The 26,850-nt window shown below is 39.9% G+C and overlaps 1 protein-coding gene across 2 annotated transcripts in view; it reads right to left on the bottom strand.

Moving 5' to 3' along the window:
* Window positions 1-569: 569 nt before the first annotated feature.
* The window catches only part of ATP7B (ATPase copper transporting beta), a 41,688-nt gene continuing 15,407 nt past the window's right edge, over window positions 570-26,850 (bottom strand). For both annotated transcript variants that reach the window (XM_063149253.1, XM_063149252.1), the window contains exons 2-21: window positions 23,694-24,921; window positions 21,895-22,122; window positions 20,628-20,791; window positions 19,638-19,799; window positions 18,140-18,216; window positions 17,610-17,784; window positions 16,818-17,051; window positions 16,537-16,628; window positions 16,290-16,417; window positions 15,049-15,203; window positions 14,728-14,862; window positions 13,667-13,861; window positions 11,966-12,148; window positions 10,218-10,416; window positions 8,902-9,048; window positions 7,692-7,834; window positions 5,640-5,843; window positions 5,412-5,529; window positions 4,526-4,628; window positions 570-2,624 (exon numbers count right to left, since the gene is read on the bottom strand). In XM_063149253.1, the coding sequence (XP_063005323.1) occupies window positions 2,360-2,624; window positions 4,526-4,628; window positions 5,412-5,529; window positions 5,640-5,843; window positions 7,692-7,834; window positions 8,902-9,048; window positions 10,218-10,416; window positions 11,966-12,148; window positions 13,667-13,861; window positions 14,728-14,862; window positions 15,049-15,203; window positions 16,290-16,417; window positions 16,537-16,628; window positions 16,818-17,051; window positions 17,610-17,784; window positions 18,140-18,216; window positions 19,638-19,799; window positions 20,628-20,791; window positions 21,895-22,122; window positions 23,694-24,921 (4,335 nt within the window). In that variant the 3' untranslated portion in view covers window positions 570-2,359. The remainder of the gene's footprint in view (window positions 2,625-4,525; window positions 4,629-5,411; window positions 5,530-5,639; window positions 5,844-7,691; window positions 7,835-8,901; window positions 9,049-10,217; window positions 10,417-11,965; window positions 12,149-13,666; window positions 13,862-14,727; window positions 14,863-15,048; window positions 15,204-16,289; window positions 16,418-16,536; window positions 16,629-16,817; window positions 17,052-17,609; window positions 17,785-18,139; window positions 18,217-19,637; window positions 19,800-20,627; window positions 20,792-21,894; window positions 22,123-23,693; window positions 24,922-26,850) is intronic.

Below are 26,850 nucleotides of genomic sequence, written 5' to 3'. Positions count from 1 at the left end.
TTCTATTTCTCATTCTCATATACTTACATTCTCACATTTTCTAGATTTCTGTTAAATCTCATTGCTCTTCTCTGAACTGTTTTTTCCTAACAAGCATGACATATAAAACTAGACCTTGCTATTTCAGCTGATGCCTCTCCAGAGCAGAACAGAATGAGGTATTTTGTCATATGGGTGATTCAATCTTTATACCTTTCTATGTTTATCTCCCTTTTGCAGGATCACTGTGTTGTTAGATTGGGTCACAAAATGAATGCCAGACAACTACCTGACCTTTTTCAGCTACGTTGGCCTTTAATTCCTCTCTGTTCTGTTTGCAAAGTTTCCTGGTTCTGTCCAATTCCCCAAGATGATTTTGAATCCTATTTCCACCCTTTAACATATTGGCAACCTCACCTGTCTCAACATGAAACAACACTGCCTCTTTTTCCCTCCTAAATATCCTGCCTAAAACAGATCACAAAGCAGTCACAAAACCTTGTGCATATGTACCCTGCAATCCAACAATCTCTCTTTATGCCCTTTTTATTCTGAACCCCTCATTAAAAGAAAGAAAAAAAAAAAAAAGATACACAGTCATCTGTTTAATTTTTTTTTTTTTTTAAAAAACCAAAGCACATTTTTACTGTAAGGACTGGTAAGAAAATACAGAATAGTAAAACTTCAGACCCTCTTTCCAACGGGGACAGGCACCTAAGGCATGTTTGCAAAGTGTGTGTGCTGTGAAAGTAATCTCTACTTATAGAGAGTTTTAAAACTGATTTCTAATTATATTTAAGACAGTGCTGAGAAAATGGAAAGACTCATCCAATGTTTTAAGAACAATTCTTTTTCTCTCTGACTTTTTTTTCGTTTTTACATTAGGAGAAGCAGGATTTGAACCCGTGTTAGAAACAGCTCTATATTTCAATCAATGAAAAGAAGTAATTATTTCACGTTGTTTAGCAAAGTATTTCCTCTTCTTTCAGTTTCTAAATTTGACTATAAAACTCTGCTTACTTCAGAGTCCCACAGCTGGACAACACAGTGCTCTGGAACTGTGCATTAAAGCTGTTGATTCCTACTGTCCTGACTCTAAAAAGCGTTAAAGGGTGAATCTGACATCCACAGGGATGAAGTTACTGCAAGCTTTGGTAAAGATGTTAAAGCAAAAAAACGGGTGTCCAGTACTTTGATTTCTCATTGAAGTAAAGAGGGGAACTAAAACCAATGCAAAAAATAAATACGAATTTAAATTACAAATTTTCTTAGTTCAGGTCCTGTCATTTTTTCATATGATTGCAAATAGAAGCCCACTTTAGGGCCATTTTTCCACCTTTATAATTTAAACTTCCAGCTGCATTTTAAGCAACCAGCAAGCTGGGGTTAAGTTATGCAATAATCTCACCCTGTTCAGCTACACTGGAGTCACACCAGTGCTACTGTGACTGCTCAGTCATGCCAAGGTAAATACCACCTTTGTTCACACTGGCATAAATTCTTCACTCTGTCAGAGGAAAGAGACAGACAACTGCCCAACTCTGAGGAGCTCCCTGGGGTCCAGCAAGGTGTCTTGGATAACTGGGACCAGGAACTGTTCTGCTTTATGGATTTCAATTGGAATGGAAAGGTTCCTGGTGACTTAAAGGAGTTTGTCCCAAACAGGAATATCTGTAAACATAATGATAACTCATAGAAGATCTCTTGTGCAAGAAAAAGGGGAAAGGGGCTCATATGGAGCAAAAGAGAAAATCAAAGAGAGCAGTAGAAATGTACATCAAAAGTATGCAATACCTCAAAGCAGTGAAAATCTTTGATAAAGACCTTTCAGAGAGTTGAAGCAGGTGAGATAACAAAGCATTTTTGGTCCCAGGAGATTCCATGAATCCTAAATACAAAGTGTTCTCACAGTGACATGATTAGTTAGAATTCTGTGTAAAAATTCAAATTCTGATCACAGAGTTCTTTATGCCATTGCTAATTTCATTTAGACACAAATTAATATTTGGCAGCTCTGAAAATACTCTGTATTGTGTTGAAGTAATAAAGTTTGAAAGAGTGAAAAGTATGAAATTTGGTTCCTAGCAAAGAGTCACAGAGAAACTCTTTCAGACTCTGCAAATTACAATTTTACATTATTCCACTAAATGCTGTGTGCAAACAAGCCAGTTCATTGCAGTGGCACAGATTATTTCCATAACCAGAAATAACTGGTGACCTGAAAAAATCCACAATCCATAGAACCCAACGCTGAGCTGAGCTGCAATTGCCTGACGAGCTGAAGGAATACTTCACTTACAACACTGAAGCTGCTGATGAAATAAGTCAGTGCCTTCCCTGGCTGGGGAGGAGGAACATTTCCCCCTGCACTCAGAGTCCTTCAGATGTACTGCTCCTCATCCGCCCCGTTTATGAGCAATGACCACTTGCCCCCTTCCTCCTGGATGAAGCCATTGCATCTGGGCAGCCTGTCTGAAGCCAAGGAGGAGAGGGACACTTGGCTTGTCTGGTCCCAAGGAGATGGCTTGGAAGAGTCCCTCCTCCTATCGTCCATTCCAATGTGAACACTGATTTGAGAAGGAGTGAGTGGCTTCATGCGGCCTTGAGCTTGTGCTTCGTAACTTTCTGTGTCTGGCTTCTTGTAACTGAGAAAGAGAAAAGATATTTACAACAAGAGGTCAATGTGTAGAAGCATCTGGCACTGGAACAAATCAGAAACTTCTGATAACCTAAATGTATTGAAAGTGTTTATATAGAAAAAATAACTTTATAGATTAATTATATATGTTTAAATTAAATTTCCTATCTAATAGCTCACAATTAATTTAAAATGTGTGGTGCCTAGAGGTGTAAGGGTCTCAAAAATCAGTTACAGAATAGTAATTTTTATTACTACTTGAATTTTGAGCCTGCCAATTCTCTCAAGCCAAGACAAGCACAGAAGGATAGGGGAGGATGATGGGGAAATGCAGAACACTCCTCAAGATGTTTCTGATCTGAGTTTTCAGTCATTCAAGACCACATACCACTGATTGAGCACTCTTCTGTTGCATTTAGGGACATGGTTTAGTGGTGGACTTGGTGGTGCCAGGTTAAAGGGTGGACTTAATGATCTTAAAGGTCTTTTCCAACCCAGATTATTCTATGATTCCATGCACTTCAGGCACAGTGTTATATAGCTAAGAGTACTCTTCACATGGATTTAAAACATTTAAATAATAAAAGAGAGGGACTCTCAAGGTGAGGTTCTTTAATAAACATCATGAGTTTACTGAATTATTAGAATGTTCTATACCTTCTAAGACAATTGCAGGTAAATGGACTCAATGACACAAAAATCACTTTCTGATTCAATGCATACTAAGTCAAATCCCAGAAATGGCAAGGATGTGTGGTCTTCTTCACATATATATATGTGCACCATTGTGTTCCTTGGAACATGAAGCTCTATTCACTTCATCTGAGGCTTCAAGAAAGATTATTGTCCTAAAATGTATACTGTAAGAGGGCTTCCATAAGTCTGAAGCCAAATATTATTAGGGGGTTCTCAATATCTACCTAAAATGGTGTGTGACACTTAATTAAATTGGCACAAGGTCAAAAGAAATGGGAGAAATTAAGGAATCCTGTTATAGAAATGTCTCATCCTTTGGATAACTATACACTGAAACCTTTTAGGATGAAAATCCTGTAGTGGTAGAGCTGACTCTGCAAACAGACTTTTATGTATGTCATTTGTATTTATATTGTGATCTCATTGAGCATTTGCAGGATTAGAAACATGATGTAGGAACAGATTTCCCATATTTGGAACATTAGTTTATACTATACTGTACTGTACTATACTGTAACATACAGGAGACCCCAGCTACAGTAAAAATATGTGAAGGTTTGGATCAATTTCCGACACCATAAAAAGTCTTATTCTTGAAAGGTGTTTGCTTTCTATGCTGTTAAGAAGATGTCCACTGTAACTGCCAAAAAGGGTACCCAAAAAATGTAGCATTAAAATGAATAGAACTTGAAAAATCTTGTTGTAGATCAGAAACTGGTTTGCTTCCAAAAGAATAGAGAGATGCCTTATCTACAGCAAGGTGCAAAAGAATAAATACACTGCTTCCCTGTTTCTCTCTGGCTAACTTAAATAGACAAAAATAATAACCAAACAGGTACAAATATTTTTTTTCAAAAATCTATTGTTACCTTATGGAGAATTATCTTTCCAACTAGTTGTTCACTTGATATTCACAGCAAAACCTCCTGATCATTACTTTACTTGGTATTGAACCAGATCTCCACCACATGGTCCCAGGTGACATCCAGTCACACTTTTAGCTGCTAGTTCAAGCACACTGCATACTGTCTTGGTCCAGGTAAGTTCATAATAGTGACACCTGTCTCTTTTGGAGCCAAGGATCAGACAGAGCAATCCCAAGCTAATGGACTTCCAGGGACTTTTAGATGTAGAAAGCCCAAAGGGTGTCTCACTTGAGTCCCAGCCTCAGTACTGCCACAGCTCCCCAGCTGATAACACAAGACAACTTGCCATTTCAGCTGCAATGAAGACAGCAGGACAGACACAGAAGAAGCTGCCATTGCAGCTGACCCCATCCAAGGCTGAAGCACGAGACCAACAGGCATGAACACACCTAGGGAAAAAACACATGGACATGAGCCAGAGCTGCTCATCCCAGCACAGGCATTTCCACCCCTGCATAGCACAGAACAGATCAGCAGGTCTACAAGACAACTGCTGAGACCTCCAGAAACACAACTGGATCATTATATGTATTTACTCACTCATTACTAAACATGTCCCTTCCATTGCAAGGGATGACCATTGCACCCATACAGGTACAAGACTGCAGCCACAGGGCAAGACTATTTGTCCTTTCCAGGTATTCTGCACATATGAAACACAGCAAAGGAAACAGAAAGACGTGGCAGTAGTACAGGGAAAGGAGGGAGAAGTTACTCATAAACAAAACAAGGAATACTTGAAGTAAGTTTTAAGTGGGAATTTAGAGCATGAGAAAATGTCTGACAGAGGCATAAAGACTACAAACAGTAGGAGAGAATATGTGTGATTAAGGGCAAATAAAAGAGGGAGCACCCAAAAGTAAGATGGCACATCTGATTAGAGCTGGGTTTGAATATACAGGAACTAATCCCCAAGTATCACTATATAAAGTAAGAGCATAGTTTTAATTTCATCTAGAAGTATTTCTTCCTTAGAGGCAAGCAAAAAAAAAAAAAAAAAAAAAAAAAAAAAAAGAATGTATTGTGTATCAATTTCACCCTCCTCCTACCAAATTTTAAATAATCTAGGAACCTGGTTTTGGTTCCTTGAGCAGGTAAGCAAATCCTGTAAGAGGCACCACAGAGACCAACTGTGCTGCTGTCTGACAAGCTGAGCTCTTGCAGTCACATACCTGCTGCTATGGGTATTCCAAGCAGATTATAAATTAAGGCAAGAATCAGATTTATTCGTATTCTTCGAACTGTTCTCTTGGATAAGTGAATACTGGCAACTACATCCAGCAAATCATTCTGCAAGACAGAAGAGCACTGAAAGTTTTCCACATGCAGTCTTCAGAAAACTAAACCAAAATGAGGAGTGTGAGTGATAAAAGCGAACAGGCCAAAACTGTAGTGCTCACTCGGATAAGAACAACATCTGCAGCTTCAATGGCAACATCGGTGCCCGTTCCAATTGCAATTCCAACATCAGCCTTGGCTAGTGCAGGGGAATCGTTGACTCCATCACCAACCATTGCAACCTTCTTCTTTCCATTTTGGAGCTCCTGGACCTTTGCAACCTTGTGAGAAGGAAGAACCTCTGCAAAGACTTTTTTGATCCCAACCTACGTACAAAGAAAGACAGCCCATGTTGGTGACATGCTTCATGCTGGAAGGAAGAGCCATTTGGTGTTCTAGGTGAAGGGGCAAACAGGAATATCAACCAAACTGATTCTGGTGAAGTCAACATTTGCAGGCTACACAGAAAACTGAAGAGCAACATACCTTTGGCATAAGAACAGGATTGATAACAGCACCCTCCTATAGCAGAGATGCTGACAAACCATACTCTGCCCTTCACATCAAGCCCTGCATGGCTTCTGGAGTTCCACTGCCCCAGCAATAAAGATTTGTCTTTTAAATACCTTCAGGAGAGGTGACTCCACCACTTCCCTTGGTCCTGCTGGCCACACTGTTGCTGATCCAGGCCAGGATGCCACTGGCCTTCTTGGCCCCCTGGGCACACTCTGGCTCGTGTTCAGCTGCTGCTGACCAGCACCCCCAGGTCCTTTTGTGCTGAGCAATTTTCAGCCCCTCTGCCCCCACCCAGCCTGCAGGGCTGCAGGGGCTGTTGTGACCCAAGTGCAGGACTTGATACTTCACCTTTTTGTACCTCACACACCTGGCCTCAGCCCATCAATCCAGGCTGTGCAGATCCCTCTGCAGGGCCTTCAAGCAGATAATGCAACACACGAACCATGTATGATCAAGCAGTTACAGCAGAGGAAACGCAGAGACAAGAAGTATGTGCAGGTCTCAGGGAGATTATAAAAATGAAGCAAATGGCTGGCTAAGTGCTTCTACCCATCCACATGGTAACTTGTGTGGAGTTGCTAGCAATGGCTCTACTGTTGTAGTAGAAAAACAGATGAGTATATTAAATAGTGCTGGGATAATGCCCTTTGTTTGGCTGCCTCACCAGGCAGAAACAGCTTTTCAACATATAAGATACAAGCTCTCTTTTAACCTTTTAAAAAGTAACATTTTAAAACGTTTCAAAAACTGTTTATAATTTTTTTCCATTGTAAAGAATGTTCCAAAAATTCAATGAAAATGTAGGTTGACACAAAATAAGCTTGTTTAGAACATTCATCTCTGTTCCTGGAACCATAAATTCAAGCTTGTTTCTGAAAACTTTTTTCCTTTGATGAAGAAAATTGGGTGGGAAAGCACTTCATCATAACTGAACACAAAAGCAAAAGTGTAAAAGCCAGAAGGAGGAGGATTAAAGCATCACATGGAGAAACAAAACAGACCTCAGAGCACAGAAGAGCATGCATAGCACAGTGGTGGCTGAGTCAGCTGTGTGGTGGGATACCTGAGGAAAGTAAAGTCGCACATGGTAAGAGGTTAGAAGTAGACCAATGCAAAGGGAAAGAAGGAAAGGAGGATTGAGAGGGTGGAAACATAGCAAGGTAGAGTAAGAATCTGACTTTTCATTTATAGTTTGCCATGGGGAAAAATATGAACCCAACCTCCTTTAGACTGCTATGCTTCTTAGCAATAATTCATATTGTTATGTTACCCTTTAAGATAATGAAAAATCCACACTGTGGACTCCCTGACTGACCAGGACTGGATCTTCAAGGATCACTAACTAAAGAGGCTTGCCTTTCAATGAAGGGAAACAGCAGACTTCAGTTCAGCAACCAATTACTGCAAGAAACTTCATTACTCTGGAGAAGTACTGACTGCATGTCTACAGTGGGATCTTAACATAGCCACTGCCCTCTACTGTGCCACAGCACTTGACCTGATTTTCAATCCAGTTGAAGAAAAAATTGTCTTCATTTAATATATCCAGGGAAACCACAGTTTCAGGGAAACTGAAGCTCCTGCTTCAAATTCACTGGGGCAAGCAGGAGTTCCAGAACCTCATCATGTAGCTTTTTGAACCACAGAGAAGCAGATACCTGAGTAGCAATGGCTTTTGCAGTTTTCCTGTTGTCCCCCGTTATGAGCACCACGTCTATTCCCATGCTCTGCAGCGTGTGCACAGCAAGGGCTGCCTCCTGCTTGACAGTGTCTGCTATGGCGATCATTCCACACAACGCACCTGCACCAATGGAAACACCCTCCGTCAGAGAGAGCTGCGGGAGGCAAAGTGGCACCAAGAGAACAGAGCTCCCCCTCCATCCCACTGTGGCAGCTTGTGAAATAACACATTCTGAGCCACATTGACACATGTGTCTGCAGCTCTCTCACTCATGGTCTCTTCTTCTTATCATTTCCCTGTTTCAGATATTTAGGGATCAGGAAGATGAGGAGGAAAGTAGCTTTTAAACAAGCCTGACTTCTATGTTTTATGGCATGGACAAATATGATAGTTGGTCAGAGAAAGTGTTGGTATTTGTGCTCAGGTCAGATGTTAAAGCCACTCCTCCAAGAGGAAGCATATAGAGTCTGGTTTTATGTCTCCTAGTCTTTCAGGGTGGAACCTCTACTAGAATTAATTACTTTCATTGAGAAGTCTTGCATCTGCCTTCCAGTACATTGGCTCAAAGGTGCATCCATACTTCCTTCACAAGTAAATGCCTTTCAAAACTGCTCTCTAGGGGCACCAAGAATATTTGTTCAGTAAATGAATCATTAGCCTCATTTCAAGATCACAGGTGTGCTGGCAATCTGTCACGTTTGTAATAATTTCTCATATCAAGGTATTGTCTGGGATCTCTTTTTACATGGTAAAGAACAGAACCCCACTGGCAAAACTCACTTGACTGATCTAATGAGCCACCATGTTTATTCATGCATGTTTATTTATGCATGTTTTGAAACCAGTGATGTGATAGGTTGGTAAACGATCCTTAACTGATATAAATTAAGAATTGGACATGGCACCATATTGGCACTGCTTGTTTGAACAATGATCCTAGACAACAGTGGGTACAGAAATTAATTCTTAAATAAAAACCTACACAACAAAACCTTATAAACACTGTTCAGTGGTAAAAGCTTCTTTTAAGAACACCTTGATACTTCACAGTACACAAGCAGTTCTGCACTAAAAGATTAGTAGTTTCTTAACACTAAGCCAGTGATCAACTGGTTCAGATTGTTTTCATCTGTTCTGCAGTAGGATTGACTCATATTTGCTAAGTCACTCAAAGCAAGAGCAGTTACCATCTATAGCCACTAGTATGGCAGTCTGTCCTTTCATTTCATGGTTTGTCATTGCATCATTCACATCATTTGCAATATTCAAGCCATTGCGTCGCATCCACTCACGATTTCCGATCAACACTGAGTACTTCTGAGAAGCTGATGGACCTTTGTGCACAGACAAAAAGAAAAATGAGCATCTCAAAAGCAGTGTACACAAGCAGAGATATTTGAGAAAGACAAGTTAGGTGGAGGCACTGCCTGAAGACAGCCTGATAAAAGTTTTCTCTTTCAAGATTCAGTCTGTGCCTCTTTACACACAAAACTGTGTCATGGACTTAATGGAAGCACTTGCTCGTGTTTGCCTTTGTCAGCTGGCATTGTTTCTCTGAATAAGCACAGTACACACATTTAGTTAATGCCATCCTGCTTTGTTCTCACAACTAGTGACTTTCAAATATAAAAGCTATTTCTGACAAGAAAAAAGTAGTGTAGTTCTAACAAACAATGCACCTCATTATGAATCCAATCCAACTTCACAAGAACCATATAAGCAGGTGAGAAAATATTACATTAGCACCATTCACAAATGGCACAGTTCTGATGATTGAAGTTCTCATTCTATTTAATTCTTCAAAGAGCTTTCTCAAAAAGGTCAAGAGCACCACAGCCTTCTGAAGAGAACTGATGAGCTTCTTAAGGAAGGCTTTAAATACCTTTTCTTTCTCTCCTACACTACAAAATAGCAAATTGGCATCCAGAGAATCTGAAACACACCTGAATTTTATTGGCCTAATCAAAACTATCAGGCACTAAAATAAGTTTTCAGATATAGCACATTTTGTTTTGCATCTGCTGAATAGGTTTGAGTTTGTTTTTTTTTTTTTAATTAAGTACTTTGAGAGGTATATGAATAGGAGACAAAAGGTCCAAGTTAATATGGAACTTAAGAGTAGGATGTAAAAGTTGCAGTAAGATAATATATGTTAAAAGCAACTGCTTTAAATGGGAAGATAATGCAAACTTTGCTGCCTGCTGGACCATTTTTCTGTCCAAAAGGAACATTACTGGGTATGCCTTTATTGTCCATGTATTGTATGGAATTTTCAAGTACTCATCACTATACCTAATTCTCAATTAAGTTTCTGAATTGCAGAGAGAGATCAAGAGTTGTGGAGAGAGCTTCAATTTTCATTAAAGCACATTTTTGTCCCTCCTGTTCTTTGCCTTCTTCTGCCCCATGTCCACCTTTCTTTTGTACGTAGCCTGATAGGTGGTCAGTGCTGTTGGTTCATTGCAGCTGGCACAGGGGCAGCACAGGGCAGATAATCACTTACCTTGTGGTTCCAAGAGTGGGATAACTCCATCATCTCCCAGAGGAGCACTGCTGTCCCCAGTCCTGTTAGCATCCAGCTTATTGGGAGCTTCCTCAGCTGTGCCAAGGACGGCCTCAACTCCTCCGACCTTGCAGCTGATACCACAGCCTGGGACTGCCTGGAAGTCGGTGCAGTACCCCAGGCTCTCAGTGCCAAGCTCCTGAAGATGTAACCAGAGGCCACCATCAATCTGTGCTGCCCATGTGGGGTACAAACATTAGATAACTCTTGCCAAAAAGAGGCCTCATTCCTCCCCTTGGCAATGACCGACCAACTGAAAACTAGCCTGGAGTATCAGTAGCACAGAACTAAAAATAAGGATGCTCTGGGTGTGCTGTGGCTTAGACTTCTAGAAAGGGGCAGCCATACAGATCACAGCCAGGTCTCAGCCCTAGCAGCAGCAAACCACAAAGAACAGCTTTTTCTGGTAGTTCAAGGATGAAAAAATTAGATTGGTGGTTCATTACTTTAGTCAAGACTAGGAATGAAAAAGAAATGTTTCAACATTAAGCCACTCAGCTTACAAATGAGGCAACTTCTAATTAGCCTCACAGACATCTGCCTGTGTTGGATCAGACCTTTTTGTAGATATGTAAGAGTACAGTGAAAAACTGTATCTGATTCCTGGAGGGATCTGTCTGGATGTTAGGGAAACTAGGTTTTTCTGTTGACTTAGGGAGAGATACCAGTGAGTACTTTCAAGATGAGATAAAGGGATTATCAGGACCCTACAAGCTACAAAAAATTTGAGAAAATATTAATTTGTAAATAAGTTATTCTCGGTTGTCTCTGAAAGCTGGAACTACATGTACCTCTCAGTGATCTTAAAACACAGGGATGACAAGGCAGGAGGTAAGAACATCAGCCAACGTTTTAGCATTACAATTCATATAAGCCATGATCCAGTAATAACTTCTTCATGGGATGACTACAAAACAGTCAGGGTACTAAAACAAATTTTAAATTAAAAATGTAAAACACAGGAAAGGCAATTGGTTTGTTGCTTAAATTCTCTTTTTCCTTCTAAATTTATGTTTTTACTTCTAAATTTTATCACTGAAAGATCTAGCAAATTTGATATATTTTTAAAACTATTTTTCCCTAAATCAATTAATGATTTTTCTTAGCAGATGTAAATTGTTTATTTACATAGGCTTCCTATTTTCACTGTGACTTGTGTTTTACTTCTCCCTGAAGTTTGAGGAACACATGACATATATAAATGACCTCTGAGGACATGTAAAATTTACAAAGACTTGAGTCATTGACAACTCATTTGTGAAACTCGCAAATATTACAGTTTAATATTCAAGCTTCAAAGCCTTTTGAAGCTAATTTATTCAGATGAGCAAGTGACTAATAGAAGTGACTATAGTCAGATAATATAAATGTCATCACACACATTTGCTTCATGATGTTATTTTAAGTATAAGTATTCCTCCTGCATATATTCCTTATTTTCTCTTTAGTTCAAGATAAACTTAGCAAGATCTTCCTTCAGAACTCCACATTGTTCCCAGAAAAGCACAGCTTAGATAAACACTGTCTGGTAATGTCCAGAGCAAGCTGCACCACCATGCAATCTCCCAGATTTCCAGTCTGTTACTGTTCAGGCAGGCTCTTTCCTCTGGAACCTGATCATTTTATACAACATTGCTGCATTTTCACTGATGCCTTCAGGCCCTGGATGAAATAGGAAGGCTAAGTACCTCTTTGCAGTATTTAGTGACAGCCATTCCTAAAGGATGCTCGCTGCTGGCCTCTGCTGTACCAACAACAGCCAGCACCTTCTTCAGGGGCAGCACAGCTGTGTCTCCCATCAAAAGCACCCTCATAACTTTAGGAACTCCATAGGTGATGGTCCCAGTTTTATCAAACATCACAGTCTTGATCTGCAAGAAAGAAACACAGTTACTGCCTAAACCCTGCAAGTGCAGGGGTGCTGGTATGTTTATGGCACAAAAATACAGTCAAGACTTTAATGAACAGTTGACTATAGCCACACAAAGACAGAATAAATCTACAGAAGCAGGGATTCCTCTAGGTACCTTGAATTATCTGTACAGCAGGTCTCCTTATGCTTTCTTATTAATTCCTCATAAAGCTACAAGATCATCCTGTGTCCATATCAGGATTTCAGGCAACAGTGTAGGACTGAGATGCATACACAAAGGACAGAACATGCATTCACGTGCAGGAGTCACATAATGGCACCTTAATCACTTTTACCACAAGGTATGTGATGCAAAGAGGGCTTTTTGAATGCAGCTCTAATCAACAATGACACTGAGGAAAGGGTACTCCGGAAGTGTTTTGGTCATAAAGAAGATGTAAAGGGTGCAAGAAGTTCAAGAAACAATAACCTAAGCAAAATTGATGTCATGCTATTCACCAAATTCAGCCATCAATTGTCAGCCAGGCCAATGGGTCTTGAGGAATCAGAAATGAAGCAAAAAACACAGCCCCACATAGACTGGAACTCAAAGATAAAATAAATCCTAATCCTGAAAATAAACACAGCAGAAAGAAACACAAACTCCACAAACTTAGCAAAGTAGGCACTTATTCCATATCCAACTAACCAACACACCAACCTTGCAGAATCACAGAGGTCACCTAATTTTCAAAGCCCTGACCATAGCCTTGCTTGGATCCAAAAAGTAAAAACTTCCAGCCTTAATTAGCAGTCTTTTTTATATTTTCTGAGAGACTTGGAAAAACTTGTGATCCTTGGAAAAACTTGTGATCAAGTAATAACAAGAATTATCAGTCTGATTAACTTGCTGTTACCATCCTCCTTCCTTAAAGTGTTCAGCATATGTCTAATATAGCCCATCACAGTGTGGTTTTGATTCATTTTCTTTTCAGTGGCTGTGGACATGTCAAACCTCTTTCTGCTTCAACCTCTTCCTCCTCTTTGCATAATTTTTGTGTCTTTGAAGGTTTTTTTCTGCCTCCCTTCTGTCTTTTTTGTCTATACACTAAAACAACTTCAAATAATTATTTTTTTTCCTTCATTTAAAATTTTTAACTACAGATCATGAACAATATGCATTTCATGAAAGGTCTCAGAGGAAAGAAAAAACTCAGTGGATTATTGGCTCATTTACAGAAGAGGATTAGCATGAAGAAGATTGCCATGAAGAGGATTATCAAACTCACAGTCATGAGATTGTAAGGTATGTTGGCTCTCAACACTTTGCTATGACTACTTTGAAGAAGGTTCATTTTATCTTCTTAATCTCAATGAGCAGCAATCAATTAAAGAAAAAAAAAAAGGACCAAAAAAAAAAAGAAGGAACAACTTTCCACCATCCTTCTTTGAACATGCAGAATTTCCTGGGGAATTATTATATTTCATATAGCAATATCTAGGTAAGCTACAAAAGTACAGAATTAACTGTATTAACCTGATGTGCCATTTCCAGGGGTTTTCCACCTTTGATGAGAATTCCATTCTGCGCAGCCACTCCTGTGCCCACCATTACAGCTGTGGGGGTAGCCAGGCCTAAAGAGCAAGGGCATGCAATGCTCAGCACAGTGATTGAGGTTTGAAACGCAAACCTCAGTATTATTTCAGCTTTTGAAATGTTTTTGCTCTGATTCTGCAAGAAGAGGGAAGAGACAGGGGGAAAATGGAAGAAAGATATGTAAGAATGTCAACAGCAGATAACATAGGTGTACAATCAATCACAGTCATTTCAGGAAACACATTTATCTGGAAAACTTCAGTACAGGAAATCAATCTATTATTGTTACTGTAATGCTAAAGAAAGGTCAATGTTATGAATTGTTTATTTTCTAGATTTTTTGCTGCTCAAGCATACAAATGTTTGTTTCTGCTCTGAGTGTCCTGGATGTCACATAACTTGTGGGAATTTCCTTTAAAGCTTAGCAAAGGAGAATGCTGTTTCCAGATACACAGACTCCCCCCCAGTTGCTGAGCATAGAAAATACACATCCTAAAGATAACAGAAGCTCAGCTTCTTTCTCAAGCCAAAACCACTATCTGCCATCAGAAACGGGAATGCCCACAAAAATTTCAGACATAAAAGGAATGGCTCAGCTCCTTGCAATGCAGCTATAGATAATGTTTAGCCCAGAAATGCTGTGAATAATTTCCATTTGTAAGAACCCCACACAGAACTAAAGGGTAAATGCAAAAATATATTTATACCTGAAGAGAGATTTTAAATAGCATCATTATCTGCTCTGTGTAGAAAACACCATGTTTAACAGAAGTATTTACAGAATATTCTGGGTTGGAAGGGACTCACAAGGATCATCAAGTCCAACTCTTAAAGTAAAAGGCTCATAGAAGGATTGAACCTACAACCTTGGCGTTATTATCTAACCAACTGAGCTCCTCTCAGGGTGATTATAGCATCAAACCCTGCATAGAAAAAGCATCTTAATTACATTGGAAGATATCCCAACACAAAAATCCAGTTATAATAATAAAACTACTTACAGGAAAATATTTTTTAATAATATCAAAGTTTACAAAACCAATTGTGATCCATGCTATCAATGTCACAGTTGAAATGATGATGATAAACGGAACAAAGTATCCACTAAATTTATCTGCCAGTTGCTGGATAGGTGCCTATAAAAAATAAACCCAGTTATTTGCATGTTTGTGGTTGAAACACATAAATATGCAGAGTTGATGAAAATACACAATAGTTCTGGAAAAACACAGTTTGCTGAAGTATATAAGTATCAAAACATATAATCTTTTTATTATTCAATCAAAAGCTGGGATCAAGGTTTGCTTCTCCATTATTTTTACCTTTGACATTTGAGCTTCTTCCACCAATTTCACAATCTGTGCCAGAGTGGTATCACTACCAACATGAGTCGCATTAACAAGAAGTGAGCCATATGTATTTATAGAACCAGCAATCACTGTGCTCCCAGGCTTTTTTATGACTGGCATAGGTTCCCCTGGAAAGAAAAGGTAAAATGAGCCAATACCCCTAAAAGCATAATCCATTAGCACACAGCTCATTCTATGTTAGCAAAATCAGTAGGCTATGCAATAATGACCAGAAATCACATACTGGCTATCTCTGACTGGTGAAGACAGGGATAGGTAGTGTTATATTTTTATAAACCTTTTTATAGGATTAATTTCAAAGGAAATGCTGTTTCCTTGATCATAACTTTTCAGTAAACCATCCCCCAAAAGGGCAAGGAACACATTGGTTGGAAAAAGTCCTTCTAGGAATTTCTCCAGTAAGACCTTGTATAGCAAGGGGAGTTTGAGAAATCTGTTTTTATCTCCATGACCCTGAGTTTTCAAAGACCAGAAAGTTTTTCTGTGGAAAAGCTCCTGTTCTCCTGCTACCTCTGCATGAATACTAGCTCTAGAACATCTTTATTTTCTCTATTTTTACTGGTAGTGATAACAACTGATTCCCTGAAGCTAAAAGAGTCCCTGTTCCCAACTAGAACAAGTAATCCAATGCCAATGCAAATTTTTATATCTTTTACTTTATTTATAAGAATTGTACAATGTATTGAATCCTTACTATATTTACAAAATGAAATTAAAATTTCAGAAGATGTAAAAATGTCCTGTGACCCTTAAAAAACATGAAATTTCAAGGCTTTCTTTCTCCCTCCTTGCTCATTGAGAGAGCCCTGTCATACAAACTCTAGCATCTCATCAAGACTTCCACACCATCCTTTAGAACTTATTTCTGAGAAGGTATCACCTCTACAAATACATTCCAGGAGAAACTCCAGCCAGATCACTGGAATAAGGACAACAGTGTTATGACTCTACCTATCCTATCAGTAGGTTAGTAAGTGGCCAGACTGAGTGGAAAACCTTCCATTTTTTAGGGTGTGCACACATGCAGGACTTTAATTCAAGCTTACAAAGCCACAGCATCCATTAAAACACAGCATCCTGTGGCTGTGGGAGGTGGCATTCAGACAGCAGTGTTTGGGTTGGGTCTGCTCTCTTTTCTTGTAATAAAGAGTTCCAGAAGATTTCACTTCTTTGTGTAAGACAAGGGAAGTTACCAGTAATGAGAGACTCATCTGCCATAGAACTGCCGTCAATGACCTTTCCGTCCACTGGGAACTTTCCACCAGGAACAACTTTTATAATATCACCCCTTTGAACCAGTTCAACAGGTACTTGGTCCTCCCTGCAAAAGACACAAGCAGAACAGGCAGGTTACTTATGCTATCAGCTTTCAGGTTAACTGCATCAAGCCTAGTCTGTGACCCAGGCAGGCTAAAGGGAATTTGATTAATAAATACTTACCTGACAATAGAGTGGCCAGGTCCAAGAGTCACCACAGTGGCTTCTGTGGCTTGAAGAGACATAAGCTTAGCAAGAGCTTCTGAGGTCTTGCCCTAAAAAAACAGAGATTAATGCTTAAGATACGTTGAGATATATAAATCCTGATATGTACTTAACACAATGAGCTCTAAACAACCTTTCATCTTACAGACTACACCAGAAACAGCTGAATTCAAAATTCCTCTGAATAGTTTACTCTACTCCTGTCATAAATAGACAACATTTGTGTGAAGATGAGTTACCTTGGCTATGTGTTCCAGCCATCTGCCGAGCGCAATGAACACAAACAACATGGGAGGAGTGTCGAAGAAAGTGATGGGGCTTTTCTCTGCCTTTTCAAGGATTGCTACTATCAGGATCACGCAGGAATACACATAAGCAATCGTCGTGGCCAGCACGATGAGCACATCCATATTGGCTGTCTTGTGCCTCAGGGACTTGTAAGCTTGTACATAAAAATACCATCCACCAAGGAACTGTTGGTGTGAGCAGGGACAGACTCACATTGAGATCAGTAACCACAGAGTACATAATACTGCCAGAGCAGAATTACAACCATGCAGGACATAAGGGAAGGCATTGCTGACCCAAGAAAATTTTATACTGATACAACTTCAGGTCTACTAGGAGACTCCATTGACTCCATTGACATCCTCTCATTCACACTTCCTGGTTCTCAAAACCAGCAAATATCATCCTTTTCCTCAGCAATGCAAAGTACACAAGGCAGAGAAAATGAAAGGATTTACCTACAGCTAGCCAATTAGTTTGCAGATGATCAGACATCTCTTTATTTTAATATTACCTTCTCCACTTGGTAACTATCTGATGCAACTTTGACAGGAGGAAGAGCTATGAATTGAATAAATACAAAAAAGATAGAAAAGAAAAGTGCCAGTTTGTTCTGCTTAGGTGGTACAGACAAGAGGGCAGGACTAATCCACTCAATCTTTCCATTTCTGTCTTTATCACATCAGATCACATAAATGGGAGATGAATAGAAAGCAGACCCCTGGGAAGCATTATGGACATACCTGAACAAAAGTGCACAGGATAAAAAAGAGAAGATTCAAAATAGATAATCCAGGAATGAGGTTCTGTTCCAGCACCTTAGACCCATGGTCTTCACCATTGGGTATTTGCATATAAATCATTAAGGCTACAACAGGGATACCAAACACTAGGCTGTACAAGAAAGATTTCCTCCACCTGAAAAAGAAAAACTGTAAATCCATGGGTTTTTTACACCCCACTCAGTGAGGTGCTGGTAGTGCAGGGCTGGGGTTATTAGCACTGTACTAACACACAGCTTTGGATATTTGCAAAGATCCAGTATTTTGGAACAACTTCAGTGTCTGCAACATGTTTAACTGTATAGACTTCTGGCAGTTAAAAACTAAAACTAATGAAAGCAATAAAAGTACTTGAACCAAATGGCGAATGGTAAAATTAAATATGCTTTACACAAGAATCATCTAATTAACTGGGAAGAGTGCTGGGGGTAGTAGAGTTACAAGATATGATCTAGGCATGTTCTTTAGTGAGAGAGAAAATAAATACTTACTGCTGTATTTCCTTTTTATGACTCAGGTTATGTGCATTTGGAGCTCTTTTAGCCACAGAAGCATGAAAGCCAATTTCCTTTTTATTGAAACGGATGGAAAGATAAGTTAGTTTCGATGAAGCTAACCATATTACTTAAAACACATTTAAATTACATTATTTTTAGAAGAAATGTCAGAAGAGGACACTGTTCCATGTTTAATAAATTCCAACCATTCATTTACTTTTTGATTCTGCCAAAATGAGAGGATATTCCAGTCGGTAGTCAAAATTTGGACTGCAAAGGACTTCTGGTGCCTATACATGAACACAGTGTATAGATGCAGTAAGTGTCCAAGCTCTTAGGCATGGGGAGCCACTGAGAGGTGGAATTCTACTCCACTCCTCCTAAAGAAAAATATGTGCCCTTTCACCCCCACTGGAATAATCAAGAGATATGGGACATACAACAAAGGAAGTTAAAATGCACAAGCCACTGGGAACTTTACAACCTTATGAGCAAGTCCCTAACACTACAGTTTAATAAATACACCTGAAGTTGAAAATTAAAGTGTCTGAAGTTAGTTTAAGCCCAAGGACAACAAACTGCAGGGCAAAGCAGCCCAGAAACAAAACCAAGCAAAAATCCATCTTTGAGTCACTTGGGTGACTTACTGGAGTAGAACCATGCCTCCTGCCCAAGCACACAAAAACCCAAAGCACACTTGCAAGAACACTTAAACTTCCTACCTGCATCATGAAATGCTTCTGTGGCAAAGTATGCTTTAGAGAACTACTCTGCCAGCCTGAACAGTCTACTAGTTAACATGTTAATGACTGCAGCTGCATCAGTTCTGTGGTCTAGAAGCTCTTTTCTGAGTAAATACTCTAGAGCATGGAAGACAAACACTCTCTGCTGTCCTCCTGACTACTCACTGCATGCACCTCATACAGTATGATCTCCTCTCTTCTGGTGGGACAGAAAAGAAAAAGGTTTTGTCCACATCTGAGCCATCATACCAGTACATTTTATGATCTGTGATTACTGGTAAACCAGAATTTTTTCATTTAATATCAGTCTGTTTCCATTCAAAAAGATGTAGGGATGAATGCAAGCGTGTACAGAGATATGTAATGCTTGTGGCATGAGCTGTGGTAAAACTTCTTTTACAGCTTTTGTCACTGTCAAGAGAAAGAAGTACTTTTTTTCTAAATTAGCAACGCTTCACTGAATTAACTGTGATTGTACACACAGAATTTCAAAAAATTAATATATGACACTTTTGCCAGGTAAAGATAAAAAAAGGTTCATGTTGTAGTTTTTAGTGTGTATTTTTAGAGTAACAACTGGGAGCCTATGCATTCCTGTGTAACACAGCAGCCTCACCACAAGAGCATAAAAACATGGCAATAACTATGGCTTCTACAAAATCAGTGAAACCTCTCAAATATCAGCTGCTTTATTTCCTTCTAAGTTTCACCATGTAATTGTCCATATATAAAAACTTTCCAAAGCCTACCTTGATTACTTTTATAATATCTCGAGGTCCAATAATTTCAGGATCGAACTGGATGTGAGCTTTGCTAGTTGCAAGTGCAACTGAGGCAGAGAATATGCCATTTGTTCTCATGAGTTTGGATTCAATATTGTGAACACAAGAAGCACAAGTCATCCCTGTAATCTAAAGAAAGACAATTTTAGGTAGTTAGCAATCCCCCACATTCACCCAGTATTTGTGGGTGTACTTGAGACAAAGCCTCAGCATAAAGGTTTTAAAGGTTTTATAGAACTGTCTTAAATGATACAAAGCTGAGAACATAACTATCCACTTTTATTACAAAATTGTGCAAACAGCAGATAAAGTCACAGCCATGTATTTGCATAGTAACACTCAGACATGCTATTAACTGTAGAAGTATAACTAATTTGATTCTATCAAGATTGCCAGAGCCAAATTCTGCATGTGTAACTTCATCTCTCTTGAATTTTCCTGTAGCTTCAATAAGGCATGTTACTACTTTGTGATCTATTAACACAGCAGCAGACTGATGTTCTCTGTCTTGCAGTAAATATCTGTCAGAGAATAAAAATTACTGTTTGAGGAATCCATCCTTCAATAAGAAATTTACTAATTTCAATGATTTTACTCAAAGCTCCTAGACCTCTATGCAAAGCCTTTAACATTAGCAATGCATATTTATTGACAAATTCTCAGTTACACAGAGTCTGTACTAAAGTGTCTTAAAGGAAAACTTCAGTTTCATTTCTGATTGCTAAGAAAAGTCTAATCTGTACATAGAACTGTCACTTTTTATTTCAGTGCTTTTGAATAGGTCCTTCTAAGACAAGTTGATTTTGTCTTTTCAGCAATTATATTAAAAAAAGTGTCACCAGCCAGAACTGAGCTGCGAAGCCACAACTGCTCAAGCAAAGCTATTTGCAAGAAAATCAGTCTTCCACACCCAACTTTTCCATAATAAACATGTAATTTCAAACACACATGACTTACAAGAAGCTCCACTTGCCCTTCTGTTTCTGCATTATTTTCCATGATGGTAGCTTCAAAACCCAAATTCTGGATCAGCTGTGCTATTTCAAGAGGCTGTATGAGTTCTGGCTTGTATTTTATCTCTGCTTTACCTGCCATCAGTGCTACCAACACTGAAACAATTCCTGCAGTGGCAATAACAAAAACATTAGGTAATGTAGCTCCTTTGAGGTAAGAAAAAAAAAATATTACAAGTGACTGTCAGTGAGGACTGTAACAACTTAGAGGTATTATAAGCCTAATGATTTCTCTCTGCCTCCTTCTAGTGTTTTTCTCTAGCCACAACAGCAAAGTTTTTACAGAGACCCAGCCACACTGAGTCTCCCTTTAGCAATGAGAGGAATTGCAAGATTTACACAGGGAAGGAGGTGAGTTTTGCTGTGATCTAACAGCAAAAAGGATGTTTGGAAGAAACCTTTACATCCACTGCAGGAAGATCTGCCCTAGACTAGATTGTAGTTTGAAACAAGCCCTGCAGCACAATGCTATACCTTTTATTTTCCTATCCTTCACCCCTCCTCATTTTTTTTAATAAATAAAAGCCCACAGAAATCTACATTAAAATTGAAAATCAAAACATAAAGATCACAAGGCAAAAAAAAAAAAATTGTTTTGAAGAGCTAATGCTTTTTTTGATTTCTAAATCAAGGCAGTGAGACCACCACTGGGAGACTGAGGAGAGAGTAATCAATAATCAAAACTCCCCAAAGGCATGCTGACACAAATGAAATCAGACATTGCTAAGGCTCATCTGTTAATCTTCTACATGGCCAGAGGAAAGGCAGCCCCAGCCTGCAGACTTCTAGACCAGTAAACACCACTGTGCCTAAGCTCACCCTGGCAGTGGAGCCATACATTTGTTTGCACCTGCTTGTGTAAATACGCCCGAGCATGCCCAGCTCTCAACGGCTCTGGAGGAGATGGATTGCTTTGTAAACCAACAAGGCCCTGAAAACTAAATGATAACAATTTCTCTGTTCTTGTCTTCAGATGTATTTGAATTTTTTATCGCTTTACAACCTTTTACAAGTATGTTCATGATGTTTGCCCACCAGTGCAATAGGATAGTTAAACAGTGACATAGTTACATTAGCACTAAGACAGACCATTAAGTCTATTTAACTTCCAGATGTTGTATGACAGCCTCTTATTTTAATCTCATAGAACATCTTTTCCATCCCATCATCCCTTATCATTAGACTCATTATAGGAATCTTAAATTTATTACCATCTTCTTTCTGCAAATTTCTTTCAATGGTAGACACACACGATGCACAGGTCATTCCTGTGATCTGTAAAACACACTTTTCTTCTGTGGCTCCACTGAGCTGGTTTGACCCATCAGGGTGAGGAAGAGCATCTGAGGCATTGCCTTGGTGAGGAGGCTCTGGAGCTCGAGGCTGCACAGCAGCTTTGCTGGCATCAGGCTGGCCCCTGTGTTCTCCAGAGGCGGTGTCTGGAATAAATGCACAATACACTGAGCTGTTCACAGTGTGACTGGGTGACGCAAAAGTACAAACAAGTCACATTTATCAACCACAAAAACACTCACAGTTGTTTGGAAGGTGACACAATAACCTTGGTCTCTATGTGGAAATAATATAGGCTGTTACCATGCTTACAAAAATACATATTCACCAGTGCCACTTCCATGACCATCTAACTCTACAGAACTAGCTTTCCACATTCCTTCCAATTTCAATGCCTAGAGCTGTCAGCTACCTCCACTTGATAAAGATATATTGGTATCTAGAGGGTCCTTATCCAGCACACAGAATGGAGTCCAGTCATACCCATTCTGTCATTGTTGCCATCTATGCAGGACTCACATAAATTCATCTCAAACAAGGAAAACAAGTTTCTCATCAGGGTTCTCTTTATGGCACAGTATTCATACTGCAAGTACTGCAAAATGAGTCTTGGAAGCACCCCATAGACCTGAACACAAACAGGCCCCTTGCAAGCATTTTTATTCTTTGCCAGATATTGAACAGACACACAACAACTCCAGCTGTGTTCACAAACTACCTCCCTTGGGCAGAGGTTTGTGTGAAGGAGCAGGAATTGCTTCCAAACAGGTTAAACACAGGGGGGGTCCCTCCTTATCCAGATGGAGTTGGAACTCTCCCACCAACAAATTATAAACCAAACAAATGATAATTAAACACCACATACAGGGCCCTCCTCATTTGTAGTAGTACCACAGATTCAAAAGGATTGGACCCATGAGAGAAGTGAATAGGACGTGGTTTTTTGTGATCAAACTACTTAGTTTCAGGTAAACTGCATCAGGTATTTCAAAGCAAATATGTTTGGTTGAGGCAGGTGAAAATTGCTACATTCGAAATTTGCGAGAGAGGAGATTCTGCATCAAAACAACTTTTTAAACATTGAGCACATGTACAAAATGCATACACTGATGCAACTGAAATGCAAAAGCAGCTGTTCCCCCCAAAGAGTACCTGTATTTTGCCACTGACCTTGCTTAAAGCAAGGTTTAGTGAAGTAAGGCAGGCAAAAAGAAGAAATAAAGTTCAGTACTGTAGTACTGAACAGTACTGAAGAAATAAAGTTCAAAGGCTAAAGACATATAAAGGGGGTTTTACCTAGGTAAAAAGTGGTTTTAAATGATACTTCATGAAGTTTGTAAGTTTTAGTATTCTGAAACATAAATGTAAACATTTGGTTTGATAGATCTACTTAAAGCAGCCTGTAGACTGCTTTAGGAGGAAGCCCACTTCAGGGGGGAAGGGGATGAGCTACTTGAAAGGCTTTGTACCTCAGGCCTTTTGGCTTCATAATGTAACTCAGCTCTTACACCCACTGCTGCAGTTTTTAAGGGCTGAAACAAGGTGCCTTACAGCTGAAACCTCTCTCCCTTGCTAAGTGAGGTCAGATCAGGCCAGGCATTCAGAAGAGACAATGTCAATGCGATGCTTTAAGTGTTTCTCTCCAGAAAGGAATCTCAATGCAGACCTTGTATGACCCACCCTGGCACGCTACCCACAGAAGAAAAAACACTGTTACCTGTCAGCACAGAAGCATCAAATCCCATGTCTTCTATGGCAGCTCTTAACTCTTCTCCACTAGTGACAGCTGGATCATAGTGTATCGTCCCAGTACTGCCAGCTAGAGAAACTGCTACATTCTTCACTCCCTGCCTCTGTGATATAGCCCCTTCTATGGACTGTACACAAGAATTGCAGGTCATGCCATCAATCTTAATAACAGCCACATGTGTCGTGCCTTGTGGTGGCTGTCTGATGACATTGCATGTGAAAGCACCTGAGGGAGATGCTGCTTTATTTGCTTCTGAACCACTTAGGAGGCTTACTTTAAAGTTTCCAGGTGGAAGGGATTCGATAGCTTGCTGCAAAGCTGACAGGGTGATTAAATCTGGGCTGTATTGTACCACAGCACATTTTTGCTCCAAAGACACTTTAATACTTTTTATGCCAGGAAGATCTGATATATTTCCTTCAATGTTTCTGACACAGGACTTGCAGTGCATGCCCTCTATCTGTACAGTCACTGTTGCTGTGCTACCCATCACGGGGACCAGAGGATCCAGCCCATCACTCTCAAGATTTGCAGGTGTCTCCCTGGGGTTTGCATTCTGCAAGCGCTGGAGATCAAGGGAACCCAGCTTCAAAGGGGCTGATTTACTTTTAATAGTGCAGTCGTAGCCCAGGTCACTGATGTGTCTCTTGAGGTCATCAGGCTGAATGATGTAGGGATGGTAAGCAATAATTGCTTCTTGGTTATCAAGTGACACCTTGATTTTTGCCACACCGTGCAGTTTCCTAATCTTTCCTTCAATGTTGGTGACACAGGACTGGCATGTCATGCCTTCTACCCGAAGCTTAGCTACTGCTTCTTTCAAGCTTGGCAAATTTGCAGTTGCTGTTGCCAACTTCTCTTCTGCTATGCTGGCGTCAAAGCCCATATCCAGAATTTCCTGGCAAATCTCTTCAGGGCTTATTTCTGACTGCCGATACTTGATAACAGCATTGTTCTGTTCAAGGGAGACTTTGATTCTCAAAATGCCCTTCACCTTGGAAATTCGTCCTTCTATCGACTGTACACATGATTGGCAGGTCATTCCCACAATGTTGACTACCACAGTATGCTCTTGGGAAGGTGGAGAGGGCATGGTTTCAGAGCTTGCCTCATAGCCCATGTTATCGAAAGCAAAATTATGTTTCATTGTAGGCTTCAGCTCACAACCTGGAGGAGAATCGATGTTGGACAAAGCCTAAGGAGAAAGCAGAAAAGTAAAAATAAATACATGTATCCTCAGCTCTGTAAAAGCAACAACAGTCTTCATATGCTCTCAAGCACATACTAGAAGTGCTCTCAAGTTAGTCTATATGGCAAAAACCTTTTCCAACATTATTTTACACTTCAAATATATCACCAGTGAGTTACGCCCATGATGACGAATCAGGCTTCTGACAGTCTCTTGAGCAGCAATTTAGAAAATCCTGACTAGGGATATAAAAGCAGAATTGACTCAATATTCCTACCCCAACCAAGTAATTTAAAACTTGAGATCTCTGCAGCCACAGGACACTTCCATCACACAGCCTGAGCTGCTCTTCAGAGCACACTGTCACTGGCACAGGGGGTCACAGTAGAGAGTGTGCTGACTGCCTCTCCAGAAAGGTCATAAACTGGCCCAGTTTGGCCAACCTGCTATTTCCCAGGAGGAGTTCAAACCAAAACAAAGAAAACAAAAAAGCCCAAGAAAACAGAATCATGACTTTTCTAGAAGCCTGAAACAAGTTGGTGCAGGGAGGGTCAGCTGCATGGTATTTGAAAAGATATATGCACACACAAAAATGTCTGGGCTGTCTGCATTTAGTATATAATCCTTTGAACCTGAAATCTGTATCTAACAAAGGCCTTGAAAGACACAGAACTGTAAGCAGATATTTTCACTATAGTTTAATTTTATTTACCTACTTGTGAGGCACCTAGGACTATAAATTGTGCTACAGTAACTCACTGAGTTCATCCAAGACTGATTTTCAGGATGGCCAGTACTGAACTAGGCCTGCCAGAAGTGGCGCCTCTCAGTCAGATCACAGCCTCTGCAATACTGGAACTCTACAGCTGAATGCACTCAATTCAACTGAAAATGAAATATTAAAAAAAAAAAAGTGCCAATGCTTCTTACAGAGCAAGTACTGAGAGCTCCAGTTGCTGAAGCCATGTGATGAGAAAGATTGAAAAGGGCAGGGACAAGTCCTACATGGTCAGATTTCATGAAAATAACATGAAAATTCATGTCCATGATTTAAGACAACTTTAAATACTAGAGATCTAGATGAAAGCTACTAGGATAAAACTATTCTCTTGCCTGCAAAGCCTTGGGCTCTCTGACATTCAGTAAAACAGCTGATGCTGGGCATTACTGCAGGGAGAGCCTGGAGAAGGGCCCACTGGATCACTCTCAGTATTGCAGATCCTGCTCCTATGACCCACAAGAAAACTTCTTTCTCAATACCACAGCATGGATGAGAGGCATTTAGGCTGCTTAGTAACACCAAACTGCATCCAGTTCATTTGATGCAGTATTCAAAATTCATTAACTTGATTTTGTTTCACGCTTAGACAGCTTGGGAATAATGAGGTCTGGGGCCACATAACCAGCAAAAACTTAAGACAAAAAATTTGTTTTCAGAATTTTCTATATTGTATTTGTTAGAACAGGAGGAGGAATGAGCAAGTTCAACTCTTCAAGATTGTGGTGCAGCCCCTCAACTATCCTGACAGCAAACTCTCTCCCCTGCTCCCCCTCTTCTGCTTGGCCTCATGGCTGCACTCCAGGGATGCTGGGGAAGAAGAGTCAGGAATATTTTAGACCTGGCATCCCCTTTTGCCTCCTCCTCCCACCAGCCTGGCAGCACCCAGGACACTGTTCTCCTTGCACTTCCCCTCCCATAAGTTCGTGAAATCTCCAGCATATAAGTAAATATGCCACAAGCACCTCCTTTCAAAACAAAGCATTAACAGTTAATCAGACTTCCCTGCGAAGGTGGTGCCCTGTTTAAGCACCACACAAAGACAACCAGGACATCCCCATTCTTGTGTCCTCCTATTGCTGTGACTTCCCACAATTAGAAATAATAACCTGGCCTTGTGTATGGGAAAAAAACCCTTCTGAAAACAGTCTCCCATC

This window comes from Melospiza melodia, chromosome 2, assembly GCF_035770615.1.
Source record: "Melospiza melodia melodia isolate bMelMel2 chromosome 2, bMelMel2.pri, whole genome shotgun sequence".
Taxonomy (NCBI): Eukaryota; Metazoa; Chordata; class Aves; order Passeriformes; family Passerellidae; genus Melospiza; species Melospiza melodia.
The sequence above is the reverse complement of the archived record's forward strand: the minus strand, read 5'-3'. Positions and strand labels throughout refer to the sequence as shown.